The 18,361-nt window shown below is 39.5% G+C and overlaps 1 protein-coding gene and 1 long non-coding RNA gene across 3 annotated transcripts in view; one reads left to right on the top strand and one right to left on the bottom strand.

Annotated features, from left to right (window-relative positions):
* LOC148353347 (uncharacterized) overlaps positions 1-18,361 on the bottom strand; it is a 135,782-nt gene that overhangs the window by 5,005 nt on the left and 112,416 nt on the right. The gene's annotated exons all lie outside the window — the stretch shown is intronic.
* The window catches only part of LOC148353348 (aryl hydrocarbon receptor-like), a 103,948-nt gene that overhangs the window by 28,976 nt on the left and 56,611 nt on the right, over positions 1-18,361 (top strand). For both annotated transcript variants that reach the window (XM_088352168.1, XM_088352167.1), the window contains exon 2: positions 840-1,030. In XM_088352168.1, coding sequence (XP_088208294.1) covers positions 840-1,030 — 191 coding nt within the window. The remainder of the gene's footprint in view (positions 1-839; positions 1,031-18,361) is intronic.

Genomic DNA, 18,361 nt, shown 5'->3' with positions numbered 1-18,361 from the left:
CGCGAAAAATGGAGTCGGTGGCTGCTTACCGTAAGTTGCAAGACCTTGTAATTCAATATTGATCCATATATAAGGCGCACCGGATTATAAGTCGCATAGTCAGCTTTTTAAAAAAAAATCAGATTTTATGTGCGCTTTATAGTTTGGAAAATACGGTAATTGCTCTTTAGAGCTGCGTGTGCATTTTGAAAGGACGAAAAAATAAAAAAGTTTACGAAGATCACTGGTACATTTTAGATATGTTCCCAGTTACAGTTTTTGGGGAATGTCAGCTCATTGGCCAAACTAATTAAATGTTATAAGAAAGATTTGACACATCATTCATTTTCTATACATTTATTTTCTTTGAAAAATTAAAAATCACAAAATATTGACTGCTTATTTTTTGAAGCCTTAACAACATGCTTACGTTTTTTTCATAATTTGGCATTGTTTTGAGTAGCCTCATTTTAGTTCATCAAAGCACCCCCCATCCACCACACACATTTTGTCACCTTATACCAGAGGTCTCCTCTTCAAGCTCTTCAAGAGCTACTTTTTGTTACTTATTAGTGCAAAGGGCACCCAGTATGATACACATTTCCAAAATAACAACTCATAATGTTATTGCTATGTTGATTCCACTTTATTACTAGGTTAATTATTGGAAGTAAGGGTTAGCTCCTCAACTGTCTTTAGGTGGTACCACGCTGGTATACCCCTGCCTTGTATACAGTATATATACTACAGCTGATAATTGTGCTTGTTTTCAGCAATCATAATTTGTACTGAATTACTGAGGTTCGCACGTGAATTTTCATTATCAACACACGTGAATTTTTACTTATTATGATTTACAGAAAAAAGCCCAAGAATGGGAATGAAATCATTAAATCCAACCCGTCCAAGCGCCATCGAGACCGGCTTAATGGGGAGCTGGACCGGCTGACCGATCTTCTTCCTTTCTCCGAGGATGTACGCTCCTGTTTAGACAAACTGTCTGTCCTACGCCTGAGTGTTGGATACCTGCGAGTCAAGAGCTATTTCAAAGGTGAGATATTAGTCCATTGTTTTATTAATGTATTTACATAATGTAACATTTTTTTAAAAATGTAACTGCACAATTGACCTTTATTAAAAAGCCAAGAAACTATTCATGAGCTGGTGTGTACATTTAAAAATGACCCCAGCTACGGTCTACAGTCAGTATGAAAAGTATTCAGAGCCCCTGAAATTAATCTCAATGAAGCCATTTGCCCAAATAAAAACAAAACATTTTATTTCTCATTAATGTACAGTCAAGCCCCATTTCGACAGAAAGAACTTTTGCAAACATATTTAAGAATACATGAATGGCGGTCAGCCAATAAAACAGGGGGGGCGAACAAGTTTGACACAAAGACACAAAGAGCCGAAATTTCTAACTGTGCGAGTCAAAGAGCCACACTACGCACTGACCGGCATTAGACGTAACCGAAGCAGATGATTTTGTATTTATTTATTCAGCCTGTATAAACCATAAACATGAAATATACAAGAAATCATTTGACACGCAACACTCAATAATGATAAAATGATAGATTTAAAAGAATAGAGTAAAAAAGATATTGTAGTGTATAATACAAGATAATTTTATAGAATAGTTTTAAAATAAAGAATATGTAAATAACAAGATTAGAGTAGAATAGGTCGGAGGAACGCCGTTGGCATAATAATACTATACATGATAACCCAAATCAATTCCCATTGAACATATGAATAGCGGAAGGGTAAAAACTCTTTAAGACGTGAAGTCTTGCTCGCAATGGAGCGAAGACGGCGACCTGACGGCAGGTAATCAAAGTACCTGCGAGCAGGGTGACTAGGATTGTCTATATTTTTTAGTTTCTGTTTTCTAGTTCGATCGATGTAGATACTTTGCAAGGACGGGAGGCCAGTACCTATTATTTCCTCTGCCGTCCTCACTACAGATTCCATCTTTGACAATTCTTTCTGATTGGCGCGACCAAACCAAACTGTGATTGACCTAGTTAAAACGGATTCAATGATAGCACGATAAAAATTGACTAGAATGGATTGACGGACTCTGAATGATTTGAGTTGACGAAGGACGTAGAGCCTTTGTCTGGCTGACTTTAGAATATCAGTAGCATTGACAGTCCATGTGAGGTCAGCTCAAAGTAAGTACCCGGAAACTTGAATGAATGGACCAGTTCCACCTCACTACCATTAATTGACAGTGGCACATACGGGGGAGGCTTAGTACAGAAATGATAAATTATCATCTCCTTAGTTTTACCTACATTCAATGACAGATTACTCTCATGACACCAGGTGGAAAGTGAATCAATTTCTACTCCGTATTCAGATTCCTCTCCATTTGAAATAAAGCCAGTAACAGTGATCATTTTACCTCTGAAAAGTGATGGGTCCCGGGGACTCGCATGCTCAAAAACTATGGGTCCCAACCAGTGTTCCCTCTAAGCTGCGCGGCTCGCACATTTTCAGCGCACAAGAAAATCTTGCCAGTGCACAAAAATGAGGGCTCAAATTACTAATTAAGAAGCGACTTAAGTCAAAGTTACAGTGCATGAAGGTAAAAATACACGGGTTCCCCTGACGTTGTGTCCTAAATGCGGTATTTTGAATGAGTAAAGTTAGTAGTTTGTCGAGAACCGGCTTCTTCGGCTCGGCTCCCTAAAAGGAACCGGCTCTTTCGGGTCCTAAACGGCTCTTCAGGTTGTTTTTGCTTTGAACTTAATTATTTTCCAAAGTGTAATGATAAAAATGAAACGTTCATATATTTTGAATTTATTGCACCCAAACTGAAATATTTCAGGTCTTTTATTTTCTTATATTAATGATTTCGGCATGTAGCTCATGAGAACCCCAAATTCCTATCTAAAAAAAAATAGCATATCACGAAAAGGTGCTCTAATTGAGCTACTGACCTTATCATCTGAGTGAACAATTCAACTCTACACCTCTTTGTATGATTTTCCAGTTCCTATGAGCATTCACACCAATTTGGGTGTTCCAGTCGCCTTGCAGGATATCTTTCTTTGGTGTTTTGTCTATGTTGTCTTGGGGTAAAAGTCCTCAGTTTCTTCGTCACTGTGTTCTAAGGTCAGAATACCTCAGCAGTAGCTTAAAAATTAGTTTAACGTTGACATTAGCTCATCGTTGGCTTAGCAGTCGTACACCCTTGCAAGTAGTACCAATATTAAACTAACACAAAGTAGCCCCACACAAAACGTTTTCCAACCTTACAAAGATGATGGTCTAAGAAGAAAAACTCAATTTTAGCTTAATGTTAGCATAGTGATCACTAAATGCTAACTTAAAGTGACCTTAGCTTGGTGTTGCCCACAAACTATTGTCTAGATTAACCCAAAAAAAACTAACTCCGAAAAAACGTTCTCCGTAGCGATGACTGTTATGGAAGGATACACAAAAGAATACAGAGTGATCGCAGCACTAGCTTAGCATAGCTATCACATAGCGCTAGCTTGGCTAAACGCTTGCTTATAGTTACTCATGACATATTGTGTACGTTAAACAGAATTGACGCAAACTAACACGACAAAAACGTTCTTCATATTTAAAGAGATTAATATGTGATTGAAGGATACACAAAAGTATACTTGGTGGATAGTTTACTTAAGTATATGTATATATATATATATACAGTCGTATGCAAAAGTTTGGGCACCCCTGATAATTTTCAAAATTTTCCTTTATAAATCATTGGTTGTTCGGATCAGCAATTTCAGTTAAATATATTATATAGCAGACAAACCCAGTGATATCTGAGAAGTGAAATGAAGTTTATAGGATTTACAGAAAGTAAGCAATAACTACCGAAGCAAAAGTAGGCAGGCTCATAAATTTGATATATAAACGAAAATCTTGAAAATGATCAGGGGCACAGAAACTTTTGCATACCACTGTATATATACATACATACATGCATAAATCCCAAATAAAAACCTTATCACGACTCTCGCTTTGCTCGCGGGTGATAAAACCTGATAAATCACAAAGTGTTGAGTAGAATACAATATTTAAATCGGGCCTTATTAACCCATCCCTACATGGCCCGGGCTTGCCGGCATGAACCCTGTAAGACCCAGATTTAGAATAACAAACGCCTAATTTTTTTAACCAATCAAACTGCCTCTGTGCTGTCCTTGCATTACCGGGAGACGGCACTATCTGATAAATATCCAGAGATGGCTTTAAATCTCATGGCAAGGATTTACAATTGACTTTTTCAATATTTGAGGTCAAGCATAAACACATTAAGGACGCCAATTGAACTGACTCTTTGCAGTTTTTTGTTGCTTTTTGCTAACACCCTCATTCCAAGCAAATTCACCTCTTCATTTACGTAGCTCTCTTTGGCCATAACAAAGTTTGAGGACAAAAAAAACTACTCATGTTGAAGCTTCAATTAATTGCATCTCTAATCATGTTTTCTAGTGAATGCAGCATAGATTTCATGCGATCTGATTCTGTGGGAAAGGAAAAAACTCAAAATCTGAACCTGTAGACTTAAATGTACGACCAGTCCTAGGATACATTTTGCGTCTAAAAAAACATAAAAGATTGTGCAAGAGCAGAAAATGAGTGTGGTACATCTCTGTCCAGCGCCCACAAAAATAAGCGGTTTTGAGCAAAACAATATTGACGAGATGTTGTTCATTGCGGCAAAAATTAACACTGTCTAAATTGACTCATAAACAACTAAACAAATTGGATTAAATGTTTTTCATCGCCTTAGCTGCAAATTCAAGTGTCAACTATTTAACGTTATAAAGTATCATATCATTATTGCGGAATACTATTTTTTGATTCGATAAAGATTTCTTACATAAGTCAATTCAAGTCATATCTTTTGTAAAGCCCTTAAAAAGTCTCAAAGGGCTGCACAGACCACCATTACATCAGGAGTTTACACTGTTGAATAATTCAACTGATGTGTGCATGGGAAAATATAGATAGATAGATAGATAGATAGATACTTTATTCATCCCCGTAGGGAAATTCACACTTCCAGCAGTCTACCCCGTTGTTTATTAACAGATGAACATGATGCCCTAGGGGTGCTTGTAGCGAAGTGGATGACGTCACGCCAGTCCAAAAATTCGACATCCCTGCGGCAGATGGAAAACTTTTCTTTGTGAAAATCCAGGGATACACCACCTCGTGTTAGCAAGTCCGCCTCCTCTCCGATTCCCCCCGGCTTTCGTGTCTCTGTTTAGCGGCGTTGAAGCCGGATTGCTCCGGGTAGCTCCGGGTGGCTACACGTTAGCGTCCGGAATGCTAAACGTGAGCCACGTTTCCGCAAAACACAGCAACTGCGCTCCCTGTGCGCTTCGATGTTTTCCACCAGCACTCGATCTTATTTGGTCGTGAGTTCGCATTTACCATGATTACGGATGGTACCGAAGACTTATAACGCCGCTAGCCGCTTCGCTAGCTCCGGCTTTCCTTCCACGATAGGCCCCTTCATCACGCCGGCACGAGAATTTTTCAGGGCAAGGAGTTGAAATTCCTTGAATACAAAACCCATGTCCATAGGATAGAAGTAATCCATAGTGTAGTTGTCAAAACGGGAAGAAAAAACACCGAAGATAGGAGCAGACAATAAAACAATAGGGCAGCTGCTGGAAAAGGCAGCCGCTCGTGGCAGCGCCGCTTTGGTGAAATATGTTAGGTAAATCATCGTTGCATGTTTAGGCAAGCCGAGCTCATGAATTATGCATGAGGAAACCAAACCAATATAACACATGTTTAAAACTTGAGCTCAAATTGAGTTACATTTTGCTGTCTTTCTGGGAACACTATTTACATTTTTTCAAATGTTAATGAATTAGCAAATGTACTATTGAACAGTCTACACGGGCCTGCAAGCGTCCATTTTCATCATTTTAATAATGTTTCCTGTTTGAGGAAGAAGGGAGCTGTAGGGGGGGCTGTAGGGGAGGCGGTAGGGGGGCGGCAGTCCAAAATCGAAGTCAGAAGTTTGAACGTTTGTTTGACGATTTGTACACAACACGTTGCACGATTAACTGAAATTGAATCGACATCACGATGTGATGTAGTGCGGTTGTGAAACCGCAATGCGTTTTTTTTTAAGGTTCTGTAGTGAGTGACGGTGTTTGGGCCAACCACAATTGTTACTCTTCGAGTTTTTAAATCGCCGACCAATCAGAGGCAAGTTTTAATAATAGCACAAGCCAATAAACGCGATTCAAAGTTTGCAAGCACTACACTATGCCACACTTACCGCTTGAGCTTATGGAGTGTCATGGCGGACTCTGTAAACATGGTCCCAGAGTCAACAAACGAGAAGGAAACGAAGGTTGCACCGAAGAAGGTGCCTCACTTGTTTGGACCTATTTTGGTTTTGACAAAGCGGATGTGGAACAGAAGAAAACGCCCGTTGAAGAATTTGCTTTTGCGTAGTCGCTAGGTCCAGAGGAAACACAAGTCATTTGTACCAGCACCAAAAATTATCACGGCATGTAAAAAGGATTACAAGTGAAAGAAGAAGGTGCATCTACAATTGGACTGAGAGGTAGACAAACTTCGATCAAAGTGGCATTTGTGCCCTTCTCGCCGTACGAAAAAAGTTCGCAGAGGGACAAATAAATAACCAATGCTGTGACTCAAGGTAAAAATGTCTAATAGTGGCCAAACCCAAGTCTGCATTATCTATTTAAGGTAACACTTTTTATTTATGCAAGTTAATAAGTGAAATGTTATAATAAGAGGAATAAATTGTTGTAGCATTAGTGTTAATAAGTTAGCAGGAATGGTGGGTTTGAAGGAATTAACCAGGGACCCAAGGGGGCGCCAGCCTGCAAAAGTTTGGGAACCATTGCTTTAGATCAAGGATTCATTGACAATTTGAATCAAATAAGAAGCAGTGAACTAATCGAATCAGCGAACTAATCGAATCAGCTACTTTGTTGAAGATGGTACTCTCTGATGTTAACGCGCTAAACGTATATGTACATGAATGCTAGGGGCCAAACAAGGAATTAGCGAGGCAATCATAACACTATTTGAGCATATTTCTACTTCAAAGAGTTTGTCTCAATCTTGCCTTTGCCCTCCATAGAAGTATACGCCCTACATGCGTGTTCTTAAAACAGCAGCCGCCAATTTATTGTAAACAGGAAGCAGCAAACTGTGTTATTTGGAAGGAATTCAAAATAGAGTTTCTATGTTGATTCCCTTTCAATAACGCTTACATACTTTTTCAGGACTGTTTGTTTCCTTCAAGTTTTTATAATTTGTAATGATGCCGCTGGGGATTTTTCTACCCAGATGGGCAGCAACATGCTACAGGCAGGCACAGGGACCCTAGTAGTTCACCCAGATATCTACACTTAAAGGCAGGTGTGCGCAAGAAGCGGGCATCTCCTCGGGTGAGGCCAGACTGAAAAGTAAGCGTGTGTACACAAGCATGAAAAACACTGGCAGCGAAACAAGTTTGCTGCGGCAAAGCTTGGCCGATTACCAACTATGTGTAGGCTTACGCAAAGGCACCCAGGAAACATTATTGCAATAATGCATTCCTATAAAAGATACAACCCTGTATGTTAGCAGGTCACGGCATCATTTGTTGCCCTCTCCTTTCCTTGTTAGACATGTACTCCACTCGAAGCCCCAGCACAGCCTCAAACATCTTCAAGGACAAGTTTGCATCCAGGTGAAAAATGAAATGAAATGATCTGCATTTATATAGCGCTTTTCAATTCAATGACTTCCCAAAGCGCTTTACAATGTGCTCCACATTTCCCAATAGCGGCCTTGCAGCCATGTAAGGCGCTAACCTGCTTATTGGGGGTATTGGGGGTTACCTAAGTACACTTCGACATGTAACACGGACGAGCTGGGATTCGAACTGGGATCCCTTGATCCCAAGACGAGCGCTCTACCTCCTGAGCTACTGCCGCCCGTCAGGTTCAACAGGTGTCCAGCTGTTGAACCTGTTGTCCTCTGGAAGATGCTACCAGTGCATTAAAACAATAACCAAAAGGGGGAAGAGATTCGTCCCGATACCCATTATACCTTCAACTCCCATCGACAGTGTTTATGAGCATAATGTTATATACAACTTCTCCCCTGTGAATATGCACACTTTTATTATATATCATTATTATCCTGTTTTTTTTGGTAAGGCGCCCGCTTTGAGACTGGGAGGTCGGTGGTTCGCGCCCCGGCCGAGTCATTCCTAAGACTTAAAAAGTGGTCGGCGGCGCCCTCTGTTGGCTGCGGCTGCATCGGCTCGCTACAACGGGTCAGGTGCAATCGACATTTTGTTCTGTGTACATTGTTACACAGAATGACAATACAAGGAAATTATTATTATTATTATTATTTTTTTTTTCAAGTTTTTATCCTTTTGCACCTACTTACCTTTTTCTCACTCTCATCTCATTCGCTGCACTGCTTATCCTCAGTAGGGTCGCGGGGGTGCTGGAACCCATCCCAGCAATCATCGGGCAGTGGGCCGGGGACACCCTGAACTGGTTGCCAGCCAATCGCAGGGCACACAGGGACAGACAACTCGCTCGCTCATTCGCACCTAGGGACAATTTGGACCGGCCAATCCACCTGAAATGCATGTCTTTGGAATATGGGAGGAAACCGGAGTGCCCGCAAGCACGGGGAGAACATAGAAACATAGAAACTCCGCACAGAAAGTCCGGTAGCTGGATTTGAACCCACACAGGAGGTTCCCAAGACCATAGAACTGTGCCTGCACACGCGCTAACCACTGCGCCGCCTTTTTAATTTGTTTTAATTGCACAAAAAGGAGAAGCCCTACAATTTTATTATACTTGGATGATTGCAATCCATTTTTTTCCATTTAATCGTTCTGCCATGGTCCAGATATTGCAATAAAACTGTGAGTGCATATACCGAACCTGGAGGTTTTTGGTATGATTACCAAAACTGTCTGACCCCCCTATAAGTCAAGTCAAGTCATTTTTATTTGTATAGCCCTAAATCACGAAGAGTCTCAAAGGGCTTCACAGATCATTACACTATATTACACAGACTATTTTTCAGAATATTTTCATACATTCCCCTGCTTTGGAGCCGACGAAAAGAGTAGGGTATTCATATGCTATAGAGTAGAAGTGAGTTTTAAGCTTAGATTTAAACATTTCCACTGAGCTTGGAGATCGGATCTCAGAGGGAAGAGCATTCCACAGCACCGGTGCCCGGATGGAGAACGCTCTCGAACCAGCAGAACACTTCTTTGCTCTTAGGATCACCAGAAGACCGGCACTCTCAGAACGTAGGCTTCGGAGCGGGACATAGGGGGAAATCAGATCTGAAAGATAAGAGGGAGCAAGTCCATGTATGATTTTGTATAATACTAAAAGAACCTTGAAATCACATCTAAGGCTAACTGGGAGCCAATGCAGGTTAGCCAAAATCAGTGTGATGTGATCGGACTTTTTTGGTCAGGTCTATAATTACATAAGATTTCTGGATCAAGGTTGGGTCGTTTCAGTGTGGGTTTAATAACGGCGGATTTAAAAGCTGCTGGAACTACACCTGAGGAGAGTGATATGTTTATAATATTTAGAACTGAAGGTCCAAGGACGCCAAACAGACTTTTAATAAGTGAACCTGGGAGCGGGTCGAACTGGCAAGTTGTCGGTTTGGCCGCATTCACCACCTGTTTGAGATCATCAAGTGACAGTTCACTAAAACTGGACAAATTCCCTGGACAGCCACCCTGTCGTGCATCTGTAGATTTCAGCCCTTTGATATGTGTGGTATTAATAATGTCTTTAGCAATTTCTTCCTGTATGCATTGAATCTTCTTCGTAAAGTAGACAATTAAGTCATGAGCAGAGTGGGTCGAACTATCTGCGATAGTCTGTTGCCTTGTAAGAAATGCTACAGTGTCAAAGAAGACTTTGGGATTGTTCTTTTGAGACGCAATAAGTAAAACTTTATAATACAGACGCTGCCCTACATACAAACGAGATACGTTCTGGACAATCGTTTGTAAGTGGAATTTGTTCGTAAGTTGCTTCAGTGCTATATTTTGTATGGGATGTATGCTTAAGGTTTATATAAGTATGTTCAAGGCTTGTTTAAGTAACCTGATTTGGTTTGCAATAAAAAATAAACGTTTAATAAAACTGTATGCTTTATAAAGTTAACTTTAATTTACTTTTGGAAGATGGGCTTCAAGACTTAGGCGACTTCCTCCCCCGTGGTAGAAAGTGGCCGAAAAAAAGCAATCCAACCATATTCTCAACAGCATTAAGCTTTCTTATTCTACTTTCATTTCAAAACAAACGGCTCGCCTCTTCTTTACACTTTACACCAACCATATTGAATAAAGAGACATTCAACAATAAAAATATCAAAGTTCTTAGTGCGCTGGAGATACAGTATAGTATGTTTACACACGAACTAGGAAGAGGAAGCCCGGATTTCTTCTTCAGGATGCTGGGTGAGATCTCACAGCGCCACCCGCCGGTAGTGGAGGAAAGAAGCACTACAGTACGGTCCTGTACTCGGAAAATGGTGGACACAATACAAAATGTAACTTACAGCAATGTCCGAATATTTTTCAACATCCCCCATCGTAAGTACCGTTATTCTTAACTCCAATGTTCGTAAGTAGGGGAGCGTCTGTACTTAGTACTTGATATTATAATACTAATGTAGACATTAGTACTGGTGGCTGAAACCATGAGTCATGTGCCGCATTGGGCTAAAACAGGGGTCAGGAACCTTTTTTCCCAAATAGCCTTAAAGGAAACATATTTTGCGATTGTTTTTGAGAGAGCCCCACCATTTAAAATGACAAGATTCAACCAAACCACCAAACACACTCTACAGACAGTTGTTCCAGCTAATTCTTCAGCAAATTTTATTTCACAGTGTGACGTTTGATGATTCGAGTAAATATATGAAATAATAATGCTAGAGTCTGTGTGCCACATCAATATAAATATAACAGAATTTTAGCTGCCTTATACATTTCTGAAAAACAAACATGCATACATTTACAAGTGCATGTTATGTTTCTCTTTTTGTCAATAAATAACCCACTTAATCCAATTGCTTTTGAACCTCTAAGAATTAAAGCAAAGTACTAAATGATGTCCCTTTATAGCACTTGATAATACGCATTGCAAAGCTCAAAATGCAATAATGCTTGCTCAGAACTCTTTTTTTTTTTTTAAATTTGAATTTGATTAATATCTTGATAAATAAAATAAATATATAATAAAAGGCCAGGTATGTGGGGCACACTCGGGCAGTATTTTTTTTTATTTTTATTTTTTTAACAATTTTATACATATTATATTTTTATATATTTGTTTGGTGGGCCGGATAATAAAGCTTTAAGATCCGCATATGGCCCTTGGGCCGGAGTTTACCCAACACTGCACTCGTTAATGTCAACCCCTGTTTACAGTTAAATTATTAAATAAATGGGGAATGACATCAACGAGTGCAGGGTTCCATGGGTCTGAGCAGTCACAAAAAGTCTGTGAGCATCGCATGGAATAACCGGTGAGAAACATGAATCCTACACGTAGCGACCAAATTATCATCAAACATAGTCAAAACCTGATATCAAATCAAGTTACATTCTGCTGGCTTTATGGCAACATTAGTTAGTTTTTCAAATTCTAATGAATTGGTTAATGTAATATTAGAAAGGTCGCAATGGCCCATCCGTCAGTTGTTTTTACAACAACTGAGTTCAGATTTCCGTTTTTAATTTTTTTTATTTATATAAGTCAAGTCACTTTTATTTGTATAGCCTTTAATCACAAAATGTCACAGGTTAAAATTACACCATCCCCTGATCTTAAAGCAACATGCGGGCAAGGAAAAACTCAAAACCTTAGCACAAGGAAAATAAGAAACATTGAGAAGGGGCCTCACAAGTGGTAATCACCCTTCCAGGATGGCCAGGGAGGGTGCAATAGATTTATCATTGGGTAACAGTCCAGATAACATAGTGAATAAATAAATATTTTGTTACATAATACTTAGATTTTGTGGATTTATTTAGTTGGTTCCACAATACAGAACTATGATAAATCAACACTATTTGACGGTGGAAGTACAGTGTTGGCAAAAAGGTTGACATTCGAATAATTGGCAAGTTATTTGAATGTAACACGAGTGATCAAAGATATCCCCAAAAATTTGTCCTTTCCCCTGCCTTTTTCTTCAATAATAACCCTTTTTTAACTTTTCTTCTTTCGTTCATTTTTTCCTAGCATTTTACATTTTTTTCTTCTTCTTTTGTTCTGTAATTTCATTTTTCCTTTAATGTGTAATGTTCCTAACTTTTTGCTTATTTTTCTTGCTTTTTTTCTTCCCCTGTTTATTTGTTTTCCCCCCTTTTTTCCATTTAATATTTTCTTTTTCTTTTGTTTTTTTTTTTGCTTAATTTGTTCCGCTTTTCGTGCATTGTATTACATAATAATTGGTGACATATAGATGAAAGCAACAAAAGCAATCTGAAGAGCCATTTGGGTGCTGAAAGAGCCAGCTCATTTTAGTGAGCCGGGCCATAAGAGACTCTTTGAATTAAATATCTTTGTGATAAAATAAATACAAAAATAATAATTAAACAAAAAAAAGCTAATTTCTACAACCCCCCCCCTTTTTCTCTCTCTCTCTCTCTCTCTCTCCTCTCTCTCTCTCTCTCTCTCTCTCTCTCTCTCTCTCTCTCTCTCTCTCTCTCTCTCTCTCTCTCTCTCTCTCTCTCTCTCTCTCTCTCTCTCTCTCTCTCTCTCTCTCTCTCTCTCTCTCTCTCTCTCTCTCTCTCTCTCTCTCTCTCTCTCTCTCTCTCTCTCTCTCTCTCTCTCTCTCTCTCTCTCTCTCTCTCTCTCTCTCTCTCTCACGTTAACTCGAGCTCACATGCACGCTTGCTTAATTTTTCTTAATCCTGCGCTGACTTTGACTTCAAAAGACTGCCTAAAATACCGCAAAGGAAACCTACATGCACTGTAATCCTGGCCGAATTTGCTAGTGAATTCCTTTCATAATTTTGAACCCTGATTTTTATGCTCAAGATGGATTTTCATGTTTGTTGAGACAGTCTGGGCAGTGCACAATTGCGCACGCGTGCAGCTTAGAGGGAACATTGGTTGTACATCTAGAACAAATGCTATTCCTATATGCTATTTTAGTAGTTTTGTCCTTTATCATGCTATTCATTTTGGTAACTTTTGTACTGGAATTTAATTATTTAAACTCAGCCTTGTCATCATGAATCTAATTTATTTGTGTATATTGTGATTATACATGATTCAAGAGACAATACGTTCTTTGTTGTGTCTGTATGCGATCACCAAAGCTGCCTCTGTGAGATATTCCTGGTTAAAACACAAGTCACGGATCGACACTCAAGTAGGAACATGTCTGTAACTTTAGACTAAGATCTTACAGAATAGCCGGGTAAATGAAAAGGAAAAACGTGACTGCCACGCGGGAGATTTAAAGAGCTGATAGTGTGCGACAAGCTATTTATGGCAGTAGACTTAGTAGCGTTGGTTTATGAGGCTTAGCTGGATCTTTTTGAAGGCCTCGTGGCTCACTCCTAACATATTTGTGTTTAAAAGAAAGAAGAGGAAAAAAGATTCATTCAAAACATCCAGAACCTGTTGACAATTAAAGGCGATGTGGTAACACATCCTCGTGCGCTGTTTTCTGGGATATCTGAAGCATGTACACACAACCCCAAACACATGACACAAGTGGAAGAGAAATAAAGAGCAGCTTGTTGTGTCCTGGCAGCTCTCTGGAGTTTTTTGCACAGGGGAAGCCCACGATGTGAAGATGTAGCTTGTGAACAAGTAGGCGGGACTAAACTGAGTTTCCTTTTGATCCATGACTCGCTGCTCATGGCGTGAGAATGCAAGTAACCAATTTTAATCATTGTTTCATTGTTACCATACTCCCATTCCGCAAAATGTCGTATGGGCCTCCCAGGCGCTAAATCGTGTATGTTTACTGGAACACAGCTTACCCCACAATGCAGTTGTCCGCATTTCAGGGGTTCAAGAAGTTTGTTTTTGAAGGCCAAAAATTATTTCTTTGTTAGTGATCTGTCCATTCTTTCAGTCTTTACAGACTATTGTTAAAGATACTGAGACCCCTTACTTCTATTAAATTGCATATTGTAAATGGAATATCCCCATACTCGGGTGCTGATCTAATAGCTTAAAAAAGTCTGGATGCTTAACATTTCTGTGTAGCTGGTTGGGTTACAGGTACGTATTGCTCACTGACGGGGAGGCACCCTATATTTGAAAAGGTAAAACACTAACATTGGCTGTGTCTGCTAATGTTTTATCCAGGGTGCTATCAAATCTCAAATCGACTGTAACCAAAAGTTGCTCAAATTGTTTAGCATTTTTATTTTAGCTACGATAGCTACATCGATGTCTTTGGCGTGACTAGTTGCGGCTAATTTCTGATTCCCTGCAAAAAAAAAAAAGACTAAGGCAAAGATGGAATTTACTCTGTAGCATCGGCAGGTAAACTCACCCCGATGAGTTTTTGGAGCTCAAAGCATACTACTCAGACAAAACAGACACTAGGCCCCCAACTGCAGGGTAAGCAGAGTTCCAATTTATCCAAGCAGAAATGATAGTCCGTAATTACTGTTAACTACAATCACAATTTGTTTTGTAGCCGCTTCACAAGTTGTTTTAATGAGATTGGACTTTTTGAAAGTTTGTGTTCCTTTAATGACATAACAGCTCTGGAGCAAACAAGCCGGACAACTTTAAAACTTATTTCTTCGAGTCGCCTGGTATGTGAAATACTTAGCGATTTGTTTGCGTCATTGTTGGGAAGAACACTACGAGTTTTTTGCCTATTTGAAAAAAAAAACTGTTTGGGAATACTTTTAACTCAATTTCTCAATTTGAATGGAGTCAAGTAAGAAACTTACTATACCAAGCAGATACAGAATTTTGGTATAATTTTTGAGGGTCCATTTGGGGAACTTCATTCTCATTGCTACAGAACTACTAACATGATCTGATGTTGTAATTACCATCCCACATTTCTTCACCTGGCATTCAGTCATGCCACTGTGGTAGTTATGCCTTGCTGGCTTGATGCAAGGACTTAAGACCTATTGAGACTTGCGGCATAGAGGTCGGCATGGACCCGCACGGGGGAGTCATCCGAACTTGATTGCTTATCATACTTTTGCTAAGGAACCACATGTCGAAATGCAAATGATTGAAGTTTCATTCCAAGTCATGCAGTATTGCTACGGTTGGCAATTAACCCCAGTTGTAGTTGCATCACATCCTAAGGTTAAATGTGGAAGTTGTTTGTTTCGTTTTCAGTAAAGAAAAACTAAGCAAAAAAAGTGAGATTTTGAATACTATTTTGTAGATATAACTCCACCCAAATTACTTTTCATATTTCATTGTGGGACGGGAAAAGCAGAAACCGGCAACTGATTGATTTGATACATTTCAGCCTGGAAAAAAAAGTGAAGGAAGCAAGAGTGCAATCACCTATTTAATCCAACCTATATGCCCTATGTCAAACTCAAAATTTAAGGGTCAAATGTGGCCCATCAGATAATATTGTGTAGTCCGTCCATCCATCCATCCATCCATTATCTACACCGCTTATCGTCAGTAGGCTTGAGGGGGTTGGAGCCCATCCTGGCCATCTTCGAGCAGTGGGCAGGGGGACACCCTGAACTGGTTGCCAGCCAGTTGCAGGGCACACAGGGACAGACAACTCGCTCACTCATTCACACCTAGTGGAAATGTGTAAATCTAAGCTTAAAACACACTTCTACTCTATAGCATATGAATAACCTATACTTTTTGTGGGCAATATCTGTATTATTTGTAATTGCAACATCCTTTGCCTGGTAATCCTGAAAGGGGGATACCACATGTGCGGTCCCTTCTCAAGGTTTCTTCATTTTTCTCATGTTGAGGTTTTTGAGTTTTTCCTTGCCCTCATGTTGTTGTGATTAAGGGCTATACAAATAAAAAAAATGACTAGGGACAATTTGAATCAACCTGACATGCATTTTTTTGGAATGTGGGAGGAAACTGGAGTGCCCGGAGGAAACCCGCGCAAGCACGGCGAGAACACGCAAACTCCACACAGGAGGTTCGATCTCATGACCTCAGAACTGTGCCGCACACGCGCTGACCACTGCGCTGCCGTGCTGCCCTTGTGTGTTCCGGGAGAGCTTAAAATGTCTGAGTGTCTGAAAAAAAATTAGAGGGTCGAAAGAGGGCTTTAACAAAAAATGAAATTTCCCACAATGCCTGTTGACTACGGTACCTGTGTATTGACTCTTAAGTTCAACTACAGCTCATTTCAGTATTCTTATATCAATACCAGTAGGTGGAATTAAGACACAAATTATCCTCAAAATGTTATTTTTAGTTTATATGTGTGGTGATTTTTTTCAATGCAACAGTAATGTTTGGGACTTGAATAAATAATACATTTTACATGAAAGAGTAGTTATATTCATTTTACATACCATTCATTTTTCATTTTGTTAAATTTATAAGTTACATCAGGCCCTTTGAGCACAGCCATTACCCTGATGTGGCCCTCAGTGAAAATACAATTGACACCCTTGCTCTATGCATTTGAGGTAAAAAATATATTGCGTGTGTTGAGTATGAGCACAACCAAGTTAGATTGATGACTAACTCTCCCTACTTTACATAAACGTCAGCATAACATTTGTGTGAACTGAACAATCCCGAGCAACACGACGGCAGATTTGTGTCTGAATCAACATTTTCTGACGTGTCTAAAACTGCAAAAAAAAAAACATTTCCATAAATAAGCCTTTTAAGAAAGGAACCCATACTGTATCTATCTATTTTCATTGGGAAACGTTAGGAATGTATCCTGTTTTTTCTACAGAAACCATATATTCTTTCCATTATCGAATATTTTTGAAAAAGCGCCAAGGAGCCACCAAGGCAGGGGTCTCCAACATGGTGCCCGCGGGCACCAGTGTGCCCCCTAAGGACAGCTTAGGTTTTTGCAGCCTGTCCTGAAATAACTCACCAGTGCTTGGTCATTTTGTAGTAAAAATATTTTTTAACAGTTGACTGAGTCTATTTAACCCTACTTACAATTATTAACCGTTAATAATATAGTAACAACATAGTAAAAGCATGATAAGTTGTTATTTCAGAAATACAGACGCTGCCCTACTTACGTGCGAGATAGGTTCCGGACTATCGCTCGTAAGTTGAATTTGTTCGTAAGTTGCTTCAGTGCTATATTTTGTATGTTTAAGGTTTATATAAGTATGTTTAAGGCTTGTATAAGTAACCTGTATTGTAAACATTTCATTAAACAATATGCTCTATGAAGATAAATAAAGTTTAGTTTAACTTACTTTTGGAAGGTGCGCTTCAAGAGCTCCTCCTCCGTGGTAAAAAGTGGCAAAGAAAAAAGTATTCTGACCATTTTCTCAACCGCAACAAGCTTTCTTATTCCATTTTCATTTCAAAAGAAACTGCTCGCCTTTTCCTTACACTTTCCAGCAACCATATGGAATGGATGAACGAGATATTGAACAATAAAACCGTCAAAGTTCTGAGCGTGCTGGAGATTCAGTACACGTAGCACTATATGTTTACACACAAACTAGGAAGTAAGGGCCGGATTTTTTCTTCAGGGTGGATGCTGGGTGACTTCTCATAGCGCCACCACACGTGGGTAGCGGCGGAAAGAATTACTAGAGTAATGTCCTGTACTCTGAAAAAAGTGCACACAAAATCTAAATTACAGCAATGTGCGGATATTTTTCGACATCCCAAATTTTTTTTTCACATCTACCATTTTAAGTAAGTCGAATGGTCGTAAGTAGAGGAGTGTCTGTATACATAAACCTGGGTGGCCTTTGCAATAATTAGTAACAAAAAGTTGCCCTTATCTTGAAAATGTTGGAGACACCTGCACTAGAGAGTGCCAAAAACGTGCATGTGGCTCCCAAAGTGGTATAAGATGTCTAATTTAGTTGGCTATACAAAGCATGTTCTTCTGTCTGGTCAAGTGTTTAGTTGACATGATGGCTTTTACAGAAACTTGAAATTTAAAAGATTTGCACATACATAATTTTGTTTTCTTCAGCTGTTTTATGTATGTGTACAACGCAGACTTTGACGCACAGGCAGCCAAGCACAAAACAGTCAGGGCAACTGTTTAGCCAATTACAATGCCAAACACAATGCACAGTAAATATCCGCCAAATAGCAATAACGTGATAAGCAAACCGCGATAAAGCAAGGGATTACTGCATAACAACTAATGTTTACCTGTATGGACTCTCCAACTCGTAGTT

This window comes from Urocampus carinirostris, chromosome 14 (genome assembly GCF_059441175.1).
Source record: "Urocampus carinirostris isolate Australia breed hairy pipefish chromosome 14, RoL_Ucar_1.0, whole genome shotgun sequence".
NCBI classification, from domain to species: Eukaryota; Metazoa; Chordata; class Actinopteri; order Syngnathiformes; family Syngnathidae; genus Urocampus; species Urocampus carinirostris.
Note: the sequence above shows the minus strand (reverse complement) of the source record. Positions and strands in the feature narration are given on the sequence as shown.